We start from the raw sequence: 20,348 nt of genomic DNA, 5'->3' as shown, positions 1-20,348 counted from the left end.
CACAAAATAATCTCCTAAAGTATCCTTGCTTTCCTAAGATCAATGTCTTCATTTATCACTGCATCTAAATTAATGCAGTTTTTTGAGACATTCCTTGCCAAGGCACAAGGATGGGGGTAATGATTTTTGAAAATTAAGTGAAATTCTGCCAAGAGGCATATTTCAAAAGTAAAATACTTTGACATAATGAAACATTTTTGTCTCAGCCAATTTCTGTGGCTAGAAAATCTTTTTCAATTTCAAAAGGTAAAACTATAAATGATGTTAAGGGAAGCTACATCATTTGGCTAAATTATAAAAATATCGCCATATGTAGAAACTGTTCAAACATTACTTTTTTGTCTTTAACAGATTTGAGAGAAAACTAATCTATAATATATTATGTACATTATAAAATGCACATTTTATGTACATTGTATGCATACATGTGTATGCATCCATGAAGATACCACCACAATCAAGTTAACACCCCTATCCATCAACCCCTCAAAAGCTTCTTCATTCTTCATTCTCTTCCCTAATCATCCCCAGGCATCCAGTCACTCTGCATGTTCTAAAAATATACATGAATAGAATCATATACTATGCATTTGTTTTAGTCTGATTTCTTGTAATCAACATAATTATTCTGAACTTCATCCATATGATTAGGTAAATTAATAATTCATTCCATTTTATTGCTGTGTGTTATTCCATTGTATGGCTATACCATGACTTGTTTATCCATTAACCTATTCTAGTTGCTGTGAATATCAGTGTACATGTCTTTGTGCAGACATAGGCTTTCATTTCTCCTGAGTAAATCCCTGAAGGGGAATGGCTAGGTTGTATGGCTGATGATTTTAAGCAATGACTAAACTGTTTTCCAAAGGCATTATAATATTTTATATTCCCACCAGTAGAGTAGTAAGAGTTCCAGTTCCACATTCTACCAACATTTGGGTATAGGCTATATTTTTAACTTTATTTCTTCTAGTAGGTACACAGTGGCATCTCTAGTTTTAATCTACGTTTCCCTAACATGGAGCATATTTTCAAGTAGTTAGTTGACATCTGCATATCCGTTCATATATTTTTCCCAGTAAAGTAATAGGTTATTTCTCTTATAATTATTGAATTATACAAGTTCTATATGTACTTTATTTGCTAACATTTTCTCCCAGTTTGTGACTTGCCTTTTCATTCTGTATATTTTTTTCAAAAATTATTGAAATTTTATGCCAATTTATCAATTTTTTTCTTTTATAATCCATGCCTTTTTATTGTTTTTATCAGAATGGAAGTGACAGATTCTTTTAATCCCCTAAGTTAACAGTACACCTGAAGATGCCAACTTTTTCATTGCAAGAAACAAATTTCTCTAAAAAGTTGCAGAAGATTGGAATTACACATTTCTCTAGTATTCACTGAACATTCTTATGACTTCACAACTAGTTCTAATATATAAACATAGATATAACAATTTTTTAAAATAAGATTACAAAACTCAATTTGTCTAACTCAACACTGTGAAGAATAAAAGAAATTAAAGTTCTGAACACTAAAACCCAGGAACATATATGGTCAAGACACAAATACATAGACATACATAAGCATAAAATTAGAAATACTAATTCTAATAATGTCATGCAAATTATACAAATACTTTAACCAAGACATGAGAAGGGAGAAGTACTGTTGATATTAAAAAATTGCAATAAAAGGAAAGAATAGTTCAAAAGTTCCATGTAAAAACTGTATTGATTGAAGGGGTTTTCCTTAATTTCTCTGGAGGTATAAGAAGTTGTCAGATCCTCCTGGTTCCCTTTTGAAAATGGGTTGTTTATCAGCCTGACAATTTACAGCCCAGAGATTATAACCTGAAAAATTGGTTATAAATCAAATTATGTTCAACCTAGCATGCATTATAAATGTTTCATGTGTTTGCAGAAAAAGTGCTTTTAAAAATTAACACTAAAAGGAAAACGTAATTTAATAATTTATCACTACAACTAACAATAGGACACAAAAAGTTCAGCACTTTACTGAAACCTGAAACTTTAACTTCTTTGTCTTTGCAACCAGTTCATGTTAAGACTATAGGTTCTTCATGACAAGATCACTAAAGCCCTACACTCAACCATATCATCTCCATAACTAATTTATGTCCATTAAGCATAAATTTCCACATGCAAATCAATCTTATTTTAAGTCCTGTTTTTTTAAAAAACAATCTTTAATTACTTAACAGTAACTGATACCTAGTACTTACTATGTACCAAGGTACTTTTAAGGCCTTTATCTATTTTACCTCATTTAATGCTCACAAAAACTCTATGAAATAATTACTATTACTATTTCCACTTCACAGGTAAGGAAACTGAACAAAGAGGGATGAAGTAACTTGCTCTAGGCCCACAGCCAGAAACTAAGCAATCTGGCCCTGGTGTCTGTGTTCTTTTGTCACTTTATATTGCCCATCTAACAATATTAACTTTCAAAATAGAAGGTATGGATTTGTACTACAAAGGTACCGGCGTAAAAGTAATTTTTAAAGGGCTACACTAGACAATCAACTGAAATGAAATGTTGAGTTCCACACATTTTTTAGGAGACAATCAAGGAAAGAACTCAAATTATAAATTGTAGCCTATAAAGTTTACTGAAAGTTGACAGTCCAAAAAAAAATACTACCAAAGTGACAGAAAAATTGGCATATATACTGTGACACATAGGAGAAGAAAAATTCATATTTACAATACATTGACGAAGGATAGGAATTTATTACAGTAATTGAGATCAGTGATTTGACATTCACATTCTAACAGTTTCAGGTTTGATAAGACAAATAAATGCCCCCAAAGCAATCACAGATAAGAGGAAAAAGAAGCACATATATTCAGCTTCAAAATCTTGTTATTTTACCTTTTGGTTTCGGGGTAAATCTTGAGCATTTGATGGAGGCTTATAATTCAGAACTAATCTTCTAAATTCCAAAAGATTAAACAATGACTGAAAAAGAACAATTTAAGTTAACATAAAGGAAAATTCTATTAACAGATTATAAAAATGACTGGTTCCAGAGACTTATTTTTGACAACTATACTACTTATACACAGAATTGTTGCAACTAGAACAAGAAGAACTATTTCCTCTCTGAGAAAAAGTCAGATTTTATGTATTTTGACATATTATTCTTGATACTTAAAAATACTTATTCTATTGCAAAGCACAAAATTATACAAAACTTAAAAACATATTACTAAAAGTTCTTTCTTTATATTACTATGTGCTTAATACTCTCTGTACAATCTTCTCTTTGTTTATATTCCCTTTCTGACATTTGTTCCTTTTTCCTCCCACAATATTGATCTCAATGCCTAAAAAAACAAGCATACAAAACTATACCTGTTGCAGCCTACCCTAGCTACCTCTTTGAAGTTAGAGGTTTATATTCCCAGCAAACTTCTTTAAATGGTAAATATATTCACACAGAAAAGAATTCTGTTGTTTCATATTAGTCCTTCCAACTAAGTAAATCCCAACCCTGAGAAAATTCTGTAATTTAAACTTTACATTACATTTACATCACAGTTTGAGCAAGTTCCAGCTCACTCTGGAAAACAATAAAAACCTCAAACACTAAAGCAGATTTTCTGCCCAACTTTTCTTTCATAAGTGAGAAGTTCCACTTATGATGGTAAACTGCTACGTCTCAGTTTATATCTGGGAATTAAAGCAGTTAATTATTTTATGACAGAAAATAAAAAAATAAAAGATTGTAATTACTAAAGATAAAAAGCTACTAAAATAGTTTAATAAACTTTAAAATTACAATAAAAAATAAAACTTCAAGTGTTCTCTAGACAGATTTGCCTGTCTACTCACAATTTTCTAAAATTTGAAGCTTAATGTTTTTCCCTACCCCCAAAAGTGGAGAAAAGGCCTATCTTGATACTTAGGCCATTATAACCCAAATTTTTAAGCTTAGATATTACTTCTTCTAGGTGTTTAGATTTCTCCAAAAGAAAAAATTAATAATCCAAAATACCTTATACTTGCCTATGTTAGGAGTTAAGCAGTCACTAAACTTAGACAAAATTTTAAAACTAGTAAAATTACTAGTTTTTAATAAGCTAGTAATTTAAAAAAAGACAGCAAATTTTTTCCAGCCCATTCCCTCCCCACCAGAAACCACCAAAAGTCTAAAATGTAAAGCAAAGGCTAACATCAGCAAACTGACTTAGGGTAGAAATAGATGTATGCACAGTATTAAGTTTGAACTGAGATATCAAAAGGAATTTGTACTATTAAGACAAAAGGTGGTTATCCCTGTATCTATTAATATTAATTTATCACTTCAAATAGGCCTTTCCTATAAATATAGGAAACAGAAATAAAGAATACCTATTCTAACTAATAAATATTAATTATTTACAAGTAATTTCTTTTTTCTTACACTTTTCTAAGAGAAGCTTCTAATCAATGAGCCTCATTTATTGGCCATGTTAGGACAGCATCTACCAGACCAAATACAGTCAGCAAATTATATTTATGAACATTCAGATCAAAGCCTTAAAATTTTCCTTCATATTTTAAAATAATGTCTAAGTTATAAAATGTACAAACGTTAATAATAAATAGTACAAGTGAAATAGCCTAATAAAAAAATCTAAGAGACTCTAATACATCAAATAAAATTTTAGATACTATTTTTGGTATCTGAGAGAATAAATAATCCATAATCAAGTCTGTAAGTAAAGATACTACTACAGATTTATGTTAATCCAAGTATTCCTTAACATTTTAGTATCCTTGAAAAACTAATAACATAGCATATTACTTACTAGCATTCACCAAAGCATATTAAAGAGTGAGGCAAATCCAGAAAACCAAAGGAAAGCAAATTATATGGTATTATGTGCCAGAAACAAAAAGGGAGAGGAGGAGAAAACTATAATACTGAAGTATATAAAAAGTTAAAATTACAGATTAATCATCTAGAGAAAACAATAACAAGCTTGTAGAGAATGAAATGAATGACCATTTAGTTGCCAATGATATCACCTGAAAGTTTAAGCTGTCATACACACAGGTTTGGAAAGTTATAAAGAGATATTTTGAATATAGGAAAAATAGCATAACATGTCCACTGATGTGAAAGTACTCATCAGGAACAATAAATAATAAACTACAGTTCAACTGTCTTATGAAAATAAACACAAAATATTAATTTTCCTAGAGAGTGATAAAAATTAAAGACATGAAATTATTCACAGATTGTTTTATTTAAAGTTTTTCAATCTGATGAATAACATTATTGATATAGTTTGGGTATTTGTCCCTTCCAAATCTCAGGTTGAAATCTGATGCCCAATGTTGGCGTGCGGGGCGGGGGGGGGGGGCGGCGTAGATGTCTAGGTCGTGGGGGTGGATCCCTCATGAATGGCCTGGTGCCCCTCTCTGCGTAATGAATGAGTTCTTGCTCTATTAGTTCAAGCAAGAGCTGGTTATTTAAGAGTGTGGCAACTCCTTCTCTCTCTTGCCGTGTGACACGCCTGCTCCCCCTTCGCCTTGCACCATGAGCAAAATCTTCCTGAGGACCTCACCAGAAGCAGATGCTGGCACCAAGCTTCTTACACAGACTGCAAAACTATGAGCCAAATAAACCTTTTTTTTTTTTTTATAAATCACCCAGCCTCAGATATTTCCTATATAACAACACAAAACAAACACAATTATCAATGTTACCTGAGCATGGTAAAGAATTATGACAATAGTCATTATAACATTAAAAATTCTAAAAAAAGAAATCAAGCTAAATACCATATTAAAAAGAAAACTATTACAAATTGAGAAAAGGATGGATATCTACACATACACATATCTCTTATTTTAGAATAAGCTACTCAAGAAACAATTAAGAACTGTCTTAATTAAAAAGAAAATGTGTTATTCTGGATTTATCAATATTTATTCTTTATATCATTCTCATATATGCAGAGAATTCTGTCTGTAAATCTATACCTATGTCAAAATGCCTCTTCATATTAAAATATTATTTAAATGACTATAATTTTCCAGTATATACAAATAAATCTGATCTGAACCACAAAAAGCCAATTCTGGTTTCATATCTTGGTTACAACGCTTGCCTAAATTTGCAGGAAAATATATACAAAAATATATTCTTTCCACCCCAACAACAATTCCTAATATCTGGGAGGAGGGAGAAATTCATTCCAAATAAGTGAAAGGCATAGGTAGTGCTCTACTCTTAAAACTCCATATAAGAAGTGGGAAGTGGAAAGTGGAGTGGATATTGCAATCCCCAAACTAGTTCACTAGACAGAAGGGCATATAAAAAACTTGCCTAAACTTAAAAGAAACACAACCCAATCCATTTTCCATTGCTATCATGCCCACCAAATAAAAGCTGAATAAAGATCCTTACCTGAATAACAGCACTGAACCAGCAAGTATTTCCAACGTTCTTTAGCCCAACAGGAGCTTTGTCCTGCCTTTTTCTATCATAAGGGTTTCGAGAATCCCTCCAAACTTCTGTAGGTGGCCTCTTCAAACATGCTTTATTTTCTGCTATGCTGGCTTCAAGAACTCTTAAACAATGATGAAAAAAAATACAGTATTATATAACGCTGTACCCCAGGCAATAGCATATCATAAAATCTAAGCACTTTGATTACATAAGCTCTAGATAATGAATTTGGGAAAGTAATATTTAATGCTAACTTTACTCAAATAAACGTTAGTTTTAACAGTGGCAATGTCAAGAGATAAAGAGAAGTGCAGCCTTTCTTCCTAAGAAAAAAGAAATGTCAAACACAAAGAGACAGTGCTATATATCACAGAAAGGATATTACATTATGTTCAACAAATTAGAGGTTTAGTATCAGGAATATAGCACCTAGAAAAATTTAATACATAAATGTATTAAAGTGCATCTATACAATATAATATAATCACCACTTTTTATAACAATTACTTTGAACTGAACAAATCACACTTTTACCTCTGACCATTTATTTTCTCTTCTATTAAACAAAGTTAAATGAGGTAAACTCTACAGTTCCTTTCAGTTCTAGAGATCTATGACTCTATGACAGCCAAATAAAAAAAAATAATACTTATATGTTCACTTCTTCACTCAAAAGTTTGCCTTGGGGCCGGGCACGGTGGCTCACGTCTGTAATCCTAGCACTCTGGGAGGCCGAGGTGGGAGGATCGCTCGAGGTCAGGAGTTCGAGACCAGCCTGAGCAAGAGTGAGACCCCCGTCTCTACTAAAAATAGAAAGAAATGATTTGGACAGCTAAAAAAAAATATATATATATAGAAAAAAATTAGCCAGGCATGGTGGTGCATGCCTGTAGTCCCAGCTACTTGGGACGCTGAGGCAGTAGGATCGCTTGAGCCCAGGAGTTTGAGGTTGCTGTGAGCTAGGCAGACACCATGACACTCTAGCTCAGGCAACGGAGTGAGACTCTGTCTCAAAAAAAAGAAAAAAAAAAACAGTTTGCCTTGAGAAGAACCTAATAAAATAAATATCTAAATATCAAAATAACTGAAGATTATTAAACTCACCTACAGAATATCTTAAATGTATGTAAATATGGCAAGAGTTATGCTAAATTGCTTAATGATTCTTTTCCTGCTCCTAAACATGCAACAACATACCTATCATTATTACTGGAAAATCCTAATTCCCACAAAGGAACTAACCAAGCATTTTGCCTGCTCATGAAATGTGTTATTTACTATTCTAAATAAATATAAATAACATTCAAGTATCTTAACCCACTTTGTGGTAGTTATAAAGACCTCAGCAAAAATGAATTTTTCCAACTTTTTGGCTTCTCAAGAAAATCTCATTCATACATCATCTTTATCCTAAAGAATTTATCCTATTAAATTAATGTCAAAATAATATTCTTTTATCCCTAATAGTAGTATTTACAATATGACATTAGATACAATATAGCAGTAGTCCAAAATATCATTACTTAAAATATCCTCTGTGAATATAGAAGAAAGTCTTTGGGAATCAACAAACCACATACTTTTAAAAGTGGCTAACACAATATTGTATGTTAAAATATAAAGATCAAAGTAAATGCATATATTTAAAAATAAACAGTTTACACCTCTGCCACTTTTAAGAGTGACCTAACATTACCAGCAGTACACTTTGCCAAAAATCAACTAACTCCCACACGCAACCCCAGACCCTAGGCTTTTTTCAATGAGACACCAGAACTCCTTGGAAGGTATTTAGTTAGATGAATTGGGGCAGAGGAAAATCAGAACATCCCACCACTACTAGAAAGCAACTTTTCAAGATATAAGGAAGACAAAAAGTCAAAGAGCCACCTTGAGAGACCTGATAGTGGTGACATTGTGCAGTTCAACATTATATAATACAATAATAATAATAATGAACTGGAACAAACAATTTGTATAAGGAGACTAGTTTATGCTCAAAAGATAATGCACAGTATACAAAAGATAACTGTAATACAAAAGATTGCTGTATATAGAGGATATATTTAACTTTTTATTGACTTTCAGTGTTTTCATTTAGAAATTTTGTTTCCAATGTAATACATACATATATTTACAAGTACCAAGTAAATGTATTTCTATCTTGGTAATCAGAAACAAATAAATAAGTTCTAGAAAAGTAGACACAGTACCACAATTAGTACCAGTGATCCTACATAAGAGATAGAAAAGGTACTCAGCAATTGGTTAGTGCCAGTTAGACATATATAATCATTTTAAAAAGGATTCTAGAGCATATTTTAAAAGTGTAAACTGGTCAAAAGTCTAGAATAACTACACTCAATCCTGAATCTCCTAGTAGATGAACTTCTACCATTATATTTTGACTACCAATTATAATAAAATACTAAAAATACACAAATCATCCTTCTAAATAATGCCAACAGACTAAATCACATATATCAGGTTATTAAGTATGAAATGCCCAATTTCCTTATGTACTAAGTTTGACAGTTGATATCTCTGACACTGCACTTTGACACTTCTTGTTTTATTTTTATTCTGAAGGTACATCTTCAATCTTTCAAACCCATGGTTTGGTTTGTGATTATCTTCCAAATTTTTTTAAGAGCAATTTTTGTGAAACCATGGATAAGTAAAAAATTCATGTTATTTTCAAATATGAGCCCCAACGTGGAACCAATGCCACATAGACAGCTTGAAATAACAACAGCGGTTGGGAAGGATGTGACTAATGAACGCATAGTACGTCAATGGTTTGACAGGATTTGTTCTGGTGATTTTAACCTTGCAAATGAGCCAGGTAGGTGACCTGTGTCCTGGGACCAATAATAAGCTGAAAGCTATACTGGAAGCGAATCCATCTCAACTTACACATTTATTAGCAATGGGGTTTGATGTTATTATTCCAACAATATTGGACCATTTGAAACAAATCAGCAAGGTAAAGAAGCTGGATAGATGGGCACCACATGAATTAAATGGGCGTCAGAAGAGAAAGTATCTCAAAGCTTGCCCTTCTTTGCTGTCACAACATAAAGCTGAACCATTTCTACACCATATTGTTATGTGTGATGAAAACTGGATTCTTTTTGACAATTGCAAGCATTGGGCACAATAGGTGGATAAAGATGAAGTGTGGCAACAGTCCAAAACTGAATATTCATTAAAAAAAGCTAATAGTGTCTGTTTGGTGGTGCAGTGCTGGTATTATCCACTACAGCTTCATGAAACCTGGTCAATCAATCACAGCTGTGGCTCAGTACTGGTCCTCTGCTTGTTAGGAACTGAGCTGCACATCACTGCCCGAGCTCCACCCCCCACTCCCCCCATCTTCTGTGGAAAAATTGTCTTTCATAATACTCAGAAACTAGGCCACACAGCAAGGAGGTGGCAGGGGGCAGGGGGTGTAGCAAAGCAAAGCTTCATCTGTATTTACAGCTGCTCCCCATCACTCACATCACCATCTGAGCTCTCCCCCCGACCACATCACAGAATAATTGCCTTCCGTGAAACCAGTCCCTGATGCCAAAAAGATTGGGGTCCTCTGGATTACAGCAGATGTCTACTGCAACCAACTGGACAGATGATGAGGATGCTTGTGATTAATCAGCAGAGACTGGTCAATAGAGACAGGCCAATCCTCTTTCAAGACAATGTTTGACCACGTGTTGCACAAACAATGCTTTTCAAACTACAGAGGCTCGACCTGGCAACTCTCTGTCATCCACAGTATTCACCAGATCTTGCATCAACTGACTACCATTTCTTCCAGGCTTTGGGCCACTTCTCAGAAGGAAAAATATTCAATTCTCAACAAGCTGTGGAAAACACCTTTCGTGATTTCATCGCCACTCACTCTCCAGGCTTCTTTGCTGCTGGCATAAACAAGCTACCATTAAGATGGCAAAACTGTGTCAACAGTTTAGGTGCATACTTTGATTAATTGTACAGCTTCCTGTTTGAGATATAATAAACTAAACTTTTGATTTGAAATCGGACAGGACATTTCATATTTAATGACCTAATATAAAGGGCAGGCAATGGATCACACATATATTAGTTAGAGAAAACTTGAGAATATCTAATTTCTTCAAAATACAACCAATCTGCAAAACTTAAAATTCATATATGAATCACATGGAGTAATAATACAATGGGACTTGGTCTCAAGATCAGATTGAGCAAAAAAAGTAGCTCTCAAGTTCCCTATAATGGTCAACAACCCAACCTAAATCTACAACCTAGACTACCTTGAGATGATAATATTTTTCTTATTCCAGATCTGGTTCAGACTATTAAACCCCAGGAAGTTTGGGGTTTTTTTTAATGCTTTAAATTTGTCAATTTCCTTATCCCCCTCTTCTGCCCCTCTCCCCACTGAACAACATACAACTCTTGATTTGTATGTTTACATACAAAATATATAATACAAATGATACATTAATGCAATGAGATAAAGTAAGATTTTTCGTTCTCTTGTCTACCCTCTCCCCTCACAGGACTTGGGAGAATGTATGGCTTCAAATGTAGTTCCTAGGAGCAAGCAGAAAGGAAGTAAGAAAAAGGAAGTGAGAGGTATAAACCAAGACACCATCTTCCCAGCATTCCTCTATGCCTTTCTTTACAGAGGTCAAATTAGGTACAGACTATAATTAACTGTTTGCTTAGTGCTCAAGAGATACATGTAATTGCTCATTGCTCTTCAAAGTCACTTAAGATTTAAAAATAAAATCATAACCATTTCCTAAACCACATTTATACTTGGTATATATATTAATTACTCATATAGCTCAATTCAGTGATATGGCAGATATCATCATTCATCATAACAAAAATATGGATTTAAAAGAAATAGGTTTAATATTCCTTAACCATAACATATGGTAGAATTACGGTGCTAAAAAAAGATGGTAAAAGAAAAAGGAATGTCACAATTTTGTAATCTCTTTGACTTAAAGTTTTCAACATATTCTCTTTTTATATCACCAGGACCTTATAACATGCCTCAGTAGGTTTCCTACCACCTCCTACTGGTTCCTAAATAACTTTATAAATACACTACCACTGCACCAAAAATATTAATCAACCAGTGTCTCCCACCAGCATCTGGAGGGTAGAAACACAGACTGTTTTACCTCTAGAGCACACAGGATAAATAGTAGGAGCTAAACAAGTTTCTAAAGTAAACAGATAATTAAAACATTACATGCTATTACTTTTTTTTTTTCTTTTAAGCAAAAGCCAAACCTCTATCCCAAATACTACTTTATTTCCAAGCATCGTCCCTTTCTATAATTCAGTACTGGTACTACAATTCCAAACTTTTTACAAAACTAAATCCTACATAAGGGTTCCTTCCCTGAGCTTACTGGCGATACTACCCAAGCTTTGAAGTATATAAGGTATGCAATAGCTAAATTCCAGGTATTAAAGCTGGCAGTAGAGAGAGAGAAAAAAATAAACACTGCAAATCTCAGAGAGCTTAGAAATAGCCCATAACAAAATATAACATGCTGAGAGGCAAATCAAATACCAGCTCCAACCACACATCACCTGCTTTCTTATCTTCTCAACACTGGTCACGACCTTGACATTCAGCAACGTAAAAGGATGACAAAATGTTTCGCTGTCTCTTTTCCTTCCACCTACTATACTAAATGTTTAAAACACTTACACTTGGTAAATGCTCACCTTCCCTTAAATTTTCTTGTACAGTTTTTTGTGTGTGTGTGTGTGTGTGTCAGGAAGTGTTATTTTCTTTTGTATTGCTATTTAAATTGCACATAGCAATAATATTGAAAATATCTCACTTTAGCTCATCTTTTAAGCCCCTTTTTGGGAAGTATTATACTCAATGAAAAATATGCATATCATTTAAGCTGTACAGATCAGCCAGGAAGAAAAAAGAAAAGGAAGGAAGGAATCATCTATTGATTTCTTTAAAAAAGAAACAAAAAACTATTGGTATTTAGAGATCACACTAAAGCCATAAGTTACTTTAAGAAGAGCTGATCAGTTTTACAATGTTCTAATTCATAAAACAGTATATATTTAAAAATATTTATTCCTTAATATACCTCAATGATATTAAATAATTTCCTTCTTGGAAGTTCTTACACATTTCTTATTATTTATTCCAGATCTTTTACAGTTTTTGTCAAAAATCAGTTGGGTAGGTGTGTGAATTTATTTCTGGGCTCTCTATTCTGTTCCATTGGTATACGTGTCTGTTTTATATCAATACCATGCTTTTTTGGTACTATAGCCTTGTAGTATATTTTGAAATCAGGTAGTATGTTGCCTCTAGCTTTGCTCTTTTTGGTCAGGACTGCTTTGGCCATTTTAATTCTTCCAATCCATGAATATGAGATATCTTTCCATTTGTTTGTATCCTCTTTGGTTTCATCAGTGTTTTATAGTTTTCAGTGTAGAGATCATTCACCTCTTTGGTTAAGTTTACTCCTAGGTATGCTATTTATTTTGTAGTTATTGCAAAAGGAATTGTTTTCTTGATTTCTTTTTCAGAAATTCACTATTAGTGTACAGAAACTGATTTTTATATGTTAATTTTGTACCTTGCAACTTTACTGAATTCATTTCTTAGTTCTAACAGTTTAGTTCTACCAGATTCTTGAGGACTCTTCATATATAAGATTATGTCATCTGCAAATAGGGACAATTTGACTTTCTCCTTTCCAATGTGATGCCTCATTTCTTTCTGTTGCCTAATTGCTGTGGCTAACACCTCCAGCATTATGTTGAGTAGGAGTGGTGAAAGTGGGCATCCTTGTCATGTTTTTGATATTACAGAAAATGCCACTTTTCCTCATTCAGTATAATGTTAGCTGTGGGTTTATCAAATACAGCCTTTATTGTGTTGAGGTACATAACCTTCTATCATAAAGGGATGTTGAATCTTGTCAGATGCTTTTTCTGCAACTATTGAAATAATCATATGTTGTTTTTCTTTTTGTCAACGTGATGCATCACATTTATTGATTTGTATATGCTGTACCATCCTTGCATTCCTGGGATGAATCCTACTTGATCACAGTGGATGATGTTTTTAATGTGCTGTTCAATTCAGTTTGCTAGTTTGCCAAAATCTTGTTGCAAACTTTTGCACCTACGTTCAACAGTGACATTAGCCTGTAGTTTTCTTTTATTGTTGTGTCCTCATCTGGTTCTGGGATCAGGGGAATACGGGCCTCGTAAAAAGAGTTTGGAAGCATTCCATCCTCTTCAATTTTCTGTAATAGTCTGAGAATTGATATTAGTTTTTCTTTAAGTATTTGGTAGAATTCAGCAGAGAAGCCTTTGGGATGTGAGTTTTGTTTTTTGATAGAAAATTTTTATTACTCATTCAATATCCTCTCTCCTTATTGGTCTGTTCAGATATTCTACTTCTTCATAATTTGATCTTGGTAGGTTATATCCAAGAATGTATCCATTCCTTCTATGTTCTCGAATTTGCTGGTACATAGTTTCTGTAATAGTCTTTCATGATTCTTTGTATTTCTGTGAAATCATTTGTAATGTCTCCTTTTTTACCTCTGGTTTTATTTATTTGGATCTTTTCTCCTTTTTTCTTAGTCTAGCTAAAGGTTTGTCAATTTTATTCACCTTTTCCAAAAAATCAATACTTTTGTCTTTTGATTTTTTTTTTTTTTTTGGTCTCTATTTCATTATTTCTGCTCTGAGCTTTATTATTTCCTTCTACCAACTTTGTTCCTTGAGGTGCATGGTTAGATTGTTTATTAAAAACCTTTCTTCTTTTTTGATGTAGGTGCTTATTGCTATGAATTTTCCTCTAATAACTGCTTGTGCTGTGTTCCACAGGTTTTGGTATAATGTGTTTCCTTTCTCATTTTTCTCAAGAAACTTTTTAATCTCCCATTTAATTTCTTCACTGACCCTTAGGTTATAGGAGCATGTTGTTTAATTTCCATGTTATCTGCAGGTTTCCAAATTTTTTCTTGTTGTTGATTTCTAATTTCATACTATTGTGGTCAGAAAACATACTTGATATCATCTATCTTCTTAAATTTTGTTAAGACTTGTTTGTAGCCTCATATGTATGATCTATCCTGGAGAATGTTCCATGTGTGGGTGAGGAGAATGTGTATTCTGCAACTGTTGGGTGGTATGTTCAGTATGTCTGTTAGGTACATTTGGTCTATGGTATAGTTTAAGTCCAATGTTTCTTCATTGATTTTCTGCCTATATGATCTGTCCATTGTTGAAAATGGGGTATTGACATTTCCTACTATTACTGTATCACAGTTTATTCCATCCTTTAAATCAAATAATCTTTGCTTTATATATTTGGGTGCTGCAGTGTTGGCTGCATATATATTTAAATTTGTTTTATCTTGTTAGTTGATTATTATAAAATGACCTTGCCTCTTTTTACAGTTTTTGACTTAAAGTCTATTTTATCTGATACAAATGTAGCTAGTCCTGCTTGGTTTTGGTTTCTGTTTGCATGGAATATCTTTTTCCATCCCTTTACTTTCAGTCTATGTTTGTCTTTAACAATGAGGTGTATCTCTTGTAGGCAACATAGAGTGGGGTCTTGTTTTTTTTATCCATTCACTCATTCTGTATCTTTTAATTTGATAATTTAATCCATTTACATTCAAGGGTATTATTGACAGGTAAGGAGTTATGCCATTTTGTTAATTGTTTTCAGGATTTTTGTTGTTGTTGGTATTGTTGTTGTTTCTGAGATCCTTTTTTCTATTCTTCCACTCTTGTTGTTTACCTCTGTGGTTTGGTGGTTGTCTACAGCGATAAGCTTTCTTTCCTTTCTCTTATCTGTCCATGTACTCTAATTCTTTTCTTGTGTTTACCATGGGGCTAACATAAAGAATCTTGTAGTTATAATGGACTATTTTAAGCTGATAAAAACTTAACCTTGGTAGCATAAAAATAATCTAGATGCTTTTCCCTTCCCCTCCACAATTTGTATTTTGGTTGCCTTAATTTACGTCTTTGTCTTTTCTGTGTTCCTTAGCCACTGTAGCTGTTGATGTTTTTAACCTTTTTTTACTTTAAATCTTCAGTACTAGAAGACTAAAGGATAGCACCATTACAGCACTGGGGTATTCTGAGTACCGTTATGAATTTACCTATACTGGTGATTTTTATAGTCTCACATGTTTTCATGACATTATCATCCTTCCATTTCCTAGTGTAGCACTCATTTAAGCATTTTTTGTAATGCCAGTCTAGTGGTAATGCATTCCCTCAGTTAATGTCTGGGAAGGCCTTTATTTCTCCTTTATTTATGAAGAATAGCTTTCATGGGTTAGTATTCTCATCTGACAGGTGTTTTTTTTTGTTTGTTTGTTTTTTCCTCCCTTCCAGCACTTTGAATATGTCATCTCATTCTCTCCTGTCCTGAAAGGTTTCTGCTAAGAACTCTGCTGATAGTCTAATGGGGATTCCCTTCTATGTGGCTTGATGTTTTCCTTACAGCTTTCAGAATTCTGTCTTTGACTTCTGACAGTTTATCAGGTGCCTCAGAGAAGATTTTTGGGGGTTGAATCTCATTGGAAACCTTTGAGTTTAATGGATTGGATGTCCATGTGACTCCCAAGATTTCGGATATTTTCAGCTATTATTTGTTTAAACAGGTTTCTTTGCTTTTCACCATTTCTTTTTATCTCTGGCACTCCTATAATATGAATATTTGCTTATTTAATGGTGTCTCATAAGTCTCAAAGGCATCTTCATTCTTTTTTATTCTTATTTCTTTTGCTTCCTCTGACTGGATTATTTCAAAAGACCTGTCTTAAAGTTCAGAAATTCCTTCTCCTGCTTGATCTAGTCTGACACTGAAGCTCCCAACTGTATTTTTATTTCATTCATTGAATTCTTCAGCCCTGAGATTTCTATTTGGCTCTTTTTTTATGATATCTATTTCTTTGCTGAATTTCTCATTCAAATCACAAATTGTTTTCCTAATTTTATTAAATTGCCTGTCTGTATTCTCCTGCATCTTGCTCAATTTCCTTAAGATCATTATTTTGAATTATTTTTCAGGCATTTCATAAATATCCTTTTCTTTGAGGTTTGTTACTGAAGACTTATTGTATTCCTTTGGGGCTGTCATGTTTCCTTGCTTTTTCATGTTTTTTCTGTCCCTATGTTAACATCTGCACATCTGGTGGGACAATTAGTTTTTCAGATTTTATAGAGTAGCTTTCATAGGAAAAGGTTTTTTCTTACAGCTAGGTCCTAGGCTGCCATTTGGAAATGGTATGTTGGTTTTGGTTCTGGGTGGATTCAATAGTGTGATCTTCATATAGATTCTTTAGTGATAATCCTAACCTGCTATGTCTGTGATTATCCCAGCGGCCCAGGCTACAGGAGCTTGTGACTATGGTGACATGATTTTGCTGGGGGTGGGGGAACTGGGCTTGCTGTTGGCCAGGCATGTGTGGTTGTGCGTGGGCCAGCAGGTTGTATGATATACTTTCCTGAATGGTGAGGTCACTGCTAAGATGGTTGTCAGGCCAGGGGTGGGTGCAGGCAGGCCGGGTGGCTGCACATGACTGTACAGTGAGGCAGGACTGACCTGTGCAACAGGGTGTCTCTGGGACAGCTATAAGGCCAAGGGCAGGCAAACATGGCCTGGAGGCTGCAAACAACCCTCTGCAGTGATGTGGAACAGCCTCCAGGCTGGCTGCCAAGCTAGGGGCAAGTGCGTGCAGGCCTATCAGCTCTGGGGTACTTTCTCTGGTAGGACAGAGCTGCCACCCACTCTGGGCCAGCTGTCATTCCAGGGACAGGTATACACAGGTCTGGTGGCTCCCGGGAGCCTGTGTGCTATGCAGGCCCACCTGTTTCCTTAAGCGACACAGTGCCTCACAGCTTTGGTTATTGGGGTCCCAGTCAATCCTCTGGGCTTAGGCTCCAGGTAGCCAAGGTATTGGTGCTGCAGGTACTCACGTGAATTTAGTGGAATGAAGCCAATGCCTCAGGGATGCAAGGGTTTGGTGGCTACTGGCCTCCAGGGCAAGATGCACTCCAGATGTGGGTTCAGGTTCAAGATAGCACTGTGCTATAGTCACTCGGGTTGTGGGGATAGAGAATGTCAAGGGGGTTCCTGCTCCAGGGGAATGTAGCTGTGCACACTCCTGGCAACTGTTCACGCTAGACTCAGGGCCTGTGAAGACTGGGGGACCCTCCTGTAGCAATGACTGCTGGTATCTGTGGCAGTGATGGGGATCGTCAAGAGTCTCCAACTGACCTTTTTCCTGTAAGAAGAGCCCTCCCCCAACATTGTCTGGTATGATCCCAGCAGGGCAGACAGTGTGGCAGGGTCAGGATGCCTTGCTCCCCACTCTATGGAGCTATCCTGGGCTTCTATGCTCTACAGGGGTTTCACTGTTCCCTGGCTGCTCTTCAGTGCACTGCTCCAGTCACTCCAGACAAAAATGTGGTTTTTTTACTCATTGTTTTAGTTCCTTTTCACTGGGGGTATAAGACCCAGGCAACCCTAGTTGGCCATCTTGCTGACATCACCTCCTCTCAGTTTTTTTAATTTTAGCCATTGTGATGGATATGTAGTGGTGCCTATTGGCTCTCCAATGAGATGACTAGAATTAAGCTTCTGACTGAGGCTGAATCACCGAGATCACCACCACTGCCACAATCTATCATGGTACCAAACACGGAAACATGTCATGATCACATACTAAGCATACACCATGCTTCTGATACAGAGGTTACCACTGTGCATCAGATATGTGACTCCTGTCAAAAGTTAACCTGTGTATCTTGGGGTGAGGGAGGCCACATCACAAAGAGTGTGTCTCCTGCCCACTCCTGACAGACTCACTATATGGAACCTATGACCCCTCTTCTTGGGACTATCAGCAGTGCCTCACTTTGCTGACACTTTTCCAAACTACATTGTTGCTGTTTATCAGTCAACTCCTGCCACACCTTTGTGGTCCCTGAAACTTACCTGTGTCATATTTTCAACTTTTGTAGGCCATCTGTAATCTGACAAGATATACCTTTTATCATAAAAGCCACTCAAAAATGGGTTGCTAGTTATTTGGTGAACCTACCATCCACAGATATCACTATTAAGCATTGGAATCCTTCTCAAAAACCAATTTTAAAAGATTTCTAATTCTTCCTCCCTCATCTACTCCTGTTCCACACACCTTCTTAAAGCAGTTCTCTCTCACAGCTGCATCCTGAGTAATGATCAGGATGAAAAAGTAGGATTTATACAGATCTATTTTAAAAATTCAGAATTCCACCCTGACTATTCCAGACATGATCTTTCTTTCTCCAGTGGCAACTCCATGCTGTCCTGGTTGGCAAACCCTTCAAGGTGACTTCCAGACAAACTTAATTCCAGCTCACATATCTGGGTTTCCTCATTGACTGAATGATCTCAGAACATAAAGCTAATATTGCATACCCAATTCCTCTATAGTGGACCATGCTGGTCAAAGAGGAAGACATAAAAATGTCCTTGTTCCTCTTGTAAGTGACCCTGCTGGATAAAAGTTCAAGCACAGGTAAGGGATGATTGGGGGGAAAGGTAAAGTTATAACCAATGGAATGAAACACATTGATTTTTTAACAGTGGAGTGAGTACAGATTGTGTATCTCTTATCTGAAATGCTTGGGACTGGAAGTGTTTCAGATTACAGATTTTTTTTCAGATTTTGGATTATTTACACCACACCAGTCGAGCATTCCTAATCCAAAAATCTAAAATCAAAATGTTCCAATGAGTATTTAATTTGAGCATAATGTCAGCATTCAAAAAGTTTCAAATTTTGGAGAATTTCAGATTTCAGATTTTCAGATTATGGATAACTCAACCTGTAATTATCTTTGTATTGCTCTAAGGCTTGTGAAGGGGAGGAATACTTCTGATTTACCCTACTGTGAATATGTCAGCCTTTGATGTACTATTTAATCAGAAAAATGATCTCCTATTAAAGCTCCCCACCTTAGAGTGACAATGGCCTTTGACTTCCTCAGGTTTATACACAAAGGCAAATTCATAAGATGAAAAAGTTACTTTCAGTGCTCTGCACTTACTTCTTTGGGTTCCTGCTTTCACTCTGATTGTAGTCCTTGATCTCAGTCTTTACTGTCTTAACTAGTCTATAATACTTTTAAGAAGATTTTTAAAATACTTTACATAAAACATAAAATACAATCTGGTTGTTTCCACCAGAAAATTTGGTCCAAATAACCTAGTCTATCATTTTTTAAAACAGCTGGAGGTGTGCTCTTTGTCACAATTTAGTCCTACGCCTTCTACCTACTGAGCTACTTCAAAGTCATTTCATGAGGCAAGCCATTTTCACAATATACCATAGATACAAACCAGTCACAATGTAGAGTATTAACAAATTTTAACTATCCAATACTCCACTTGTGCCCCAGCAATGATAACTCAGAGATAATTATATTAAATCCTTACACTAAAAAAGTAATATTAAGAAGCATACTTTTAAAATGTTTTACATAAGAAATTTTACCATGAAATTTATAGATGACTAAACACACGATTTAAGACATAAAATATAAAGACAGGCTTTTATCTCACCTAATTATACACAATAATGTAGCAGTCTAAATGTGTGACTTCATATTAAAGTATGTCTACTGAAATATAACCATAGTCAAATGATCTTAGATTTTATTTGGCAAGATTTTTCATATGAATTTTGTTAATGAAGAAAGGGAAATTTATTTTTAAGTATGATATACAAATTTCTTCCTTTAAAATACATCATTTTCTCTTTTGAATTCAGAGTCCTAACACCTTAATAAAACTCATAGG

General features: G+C 34.8%; 1 protein-coding gene across 2 annotated transcripts in view; it reads right to left on the bottom strand.

Annotated features, from left to right (window-relative positions):
• USP25 (ubiquitin specific peptidase 25) overlaps positions 1–20,348 on the bottom strand; it is a 134,050-nt gene that overhangs the window by 72,562 nt on the left and 41,140 nt on the right. For both annotated transcript variants that reach the window (XM_045540473.1, XM_045540474.1), the window contains exons 5-6: positions 6,434–6,596; positions 2,905–2,991 (exon numbers count right to left, since the gene is read on the bottom strand). In XM_045540473.1, coding sequence (XP_045396429.1) covers positions 2,905–2,991; positions 6,434–6,596 — 250 coding nt within the window. The remainder of the gene's footprint in view (positions 1–2,904; positions 2,992–6,433; positions 6,597–20,348) is intronic.

The sequence above is a fragment of the Lemur catta genome, chromosome 1 (genome assembly GCF_020740605.2).
Source record: "Lemur catta isolate mLemCat1 chromosome 1, mLemCat1.pri, whole genome shotgun sequence".
Taxonomy (NCBI): Eukaryota; Metazoa; Chordata; class Mammalia; order Primates; family Lemuridae; genus Lemur; species Lemur catta.
Note: the sequence above shows the minus strand (reverse complement) of the source record. Positions and strands in the feature narration are given on the sequence as shown.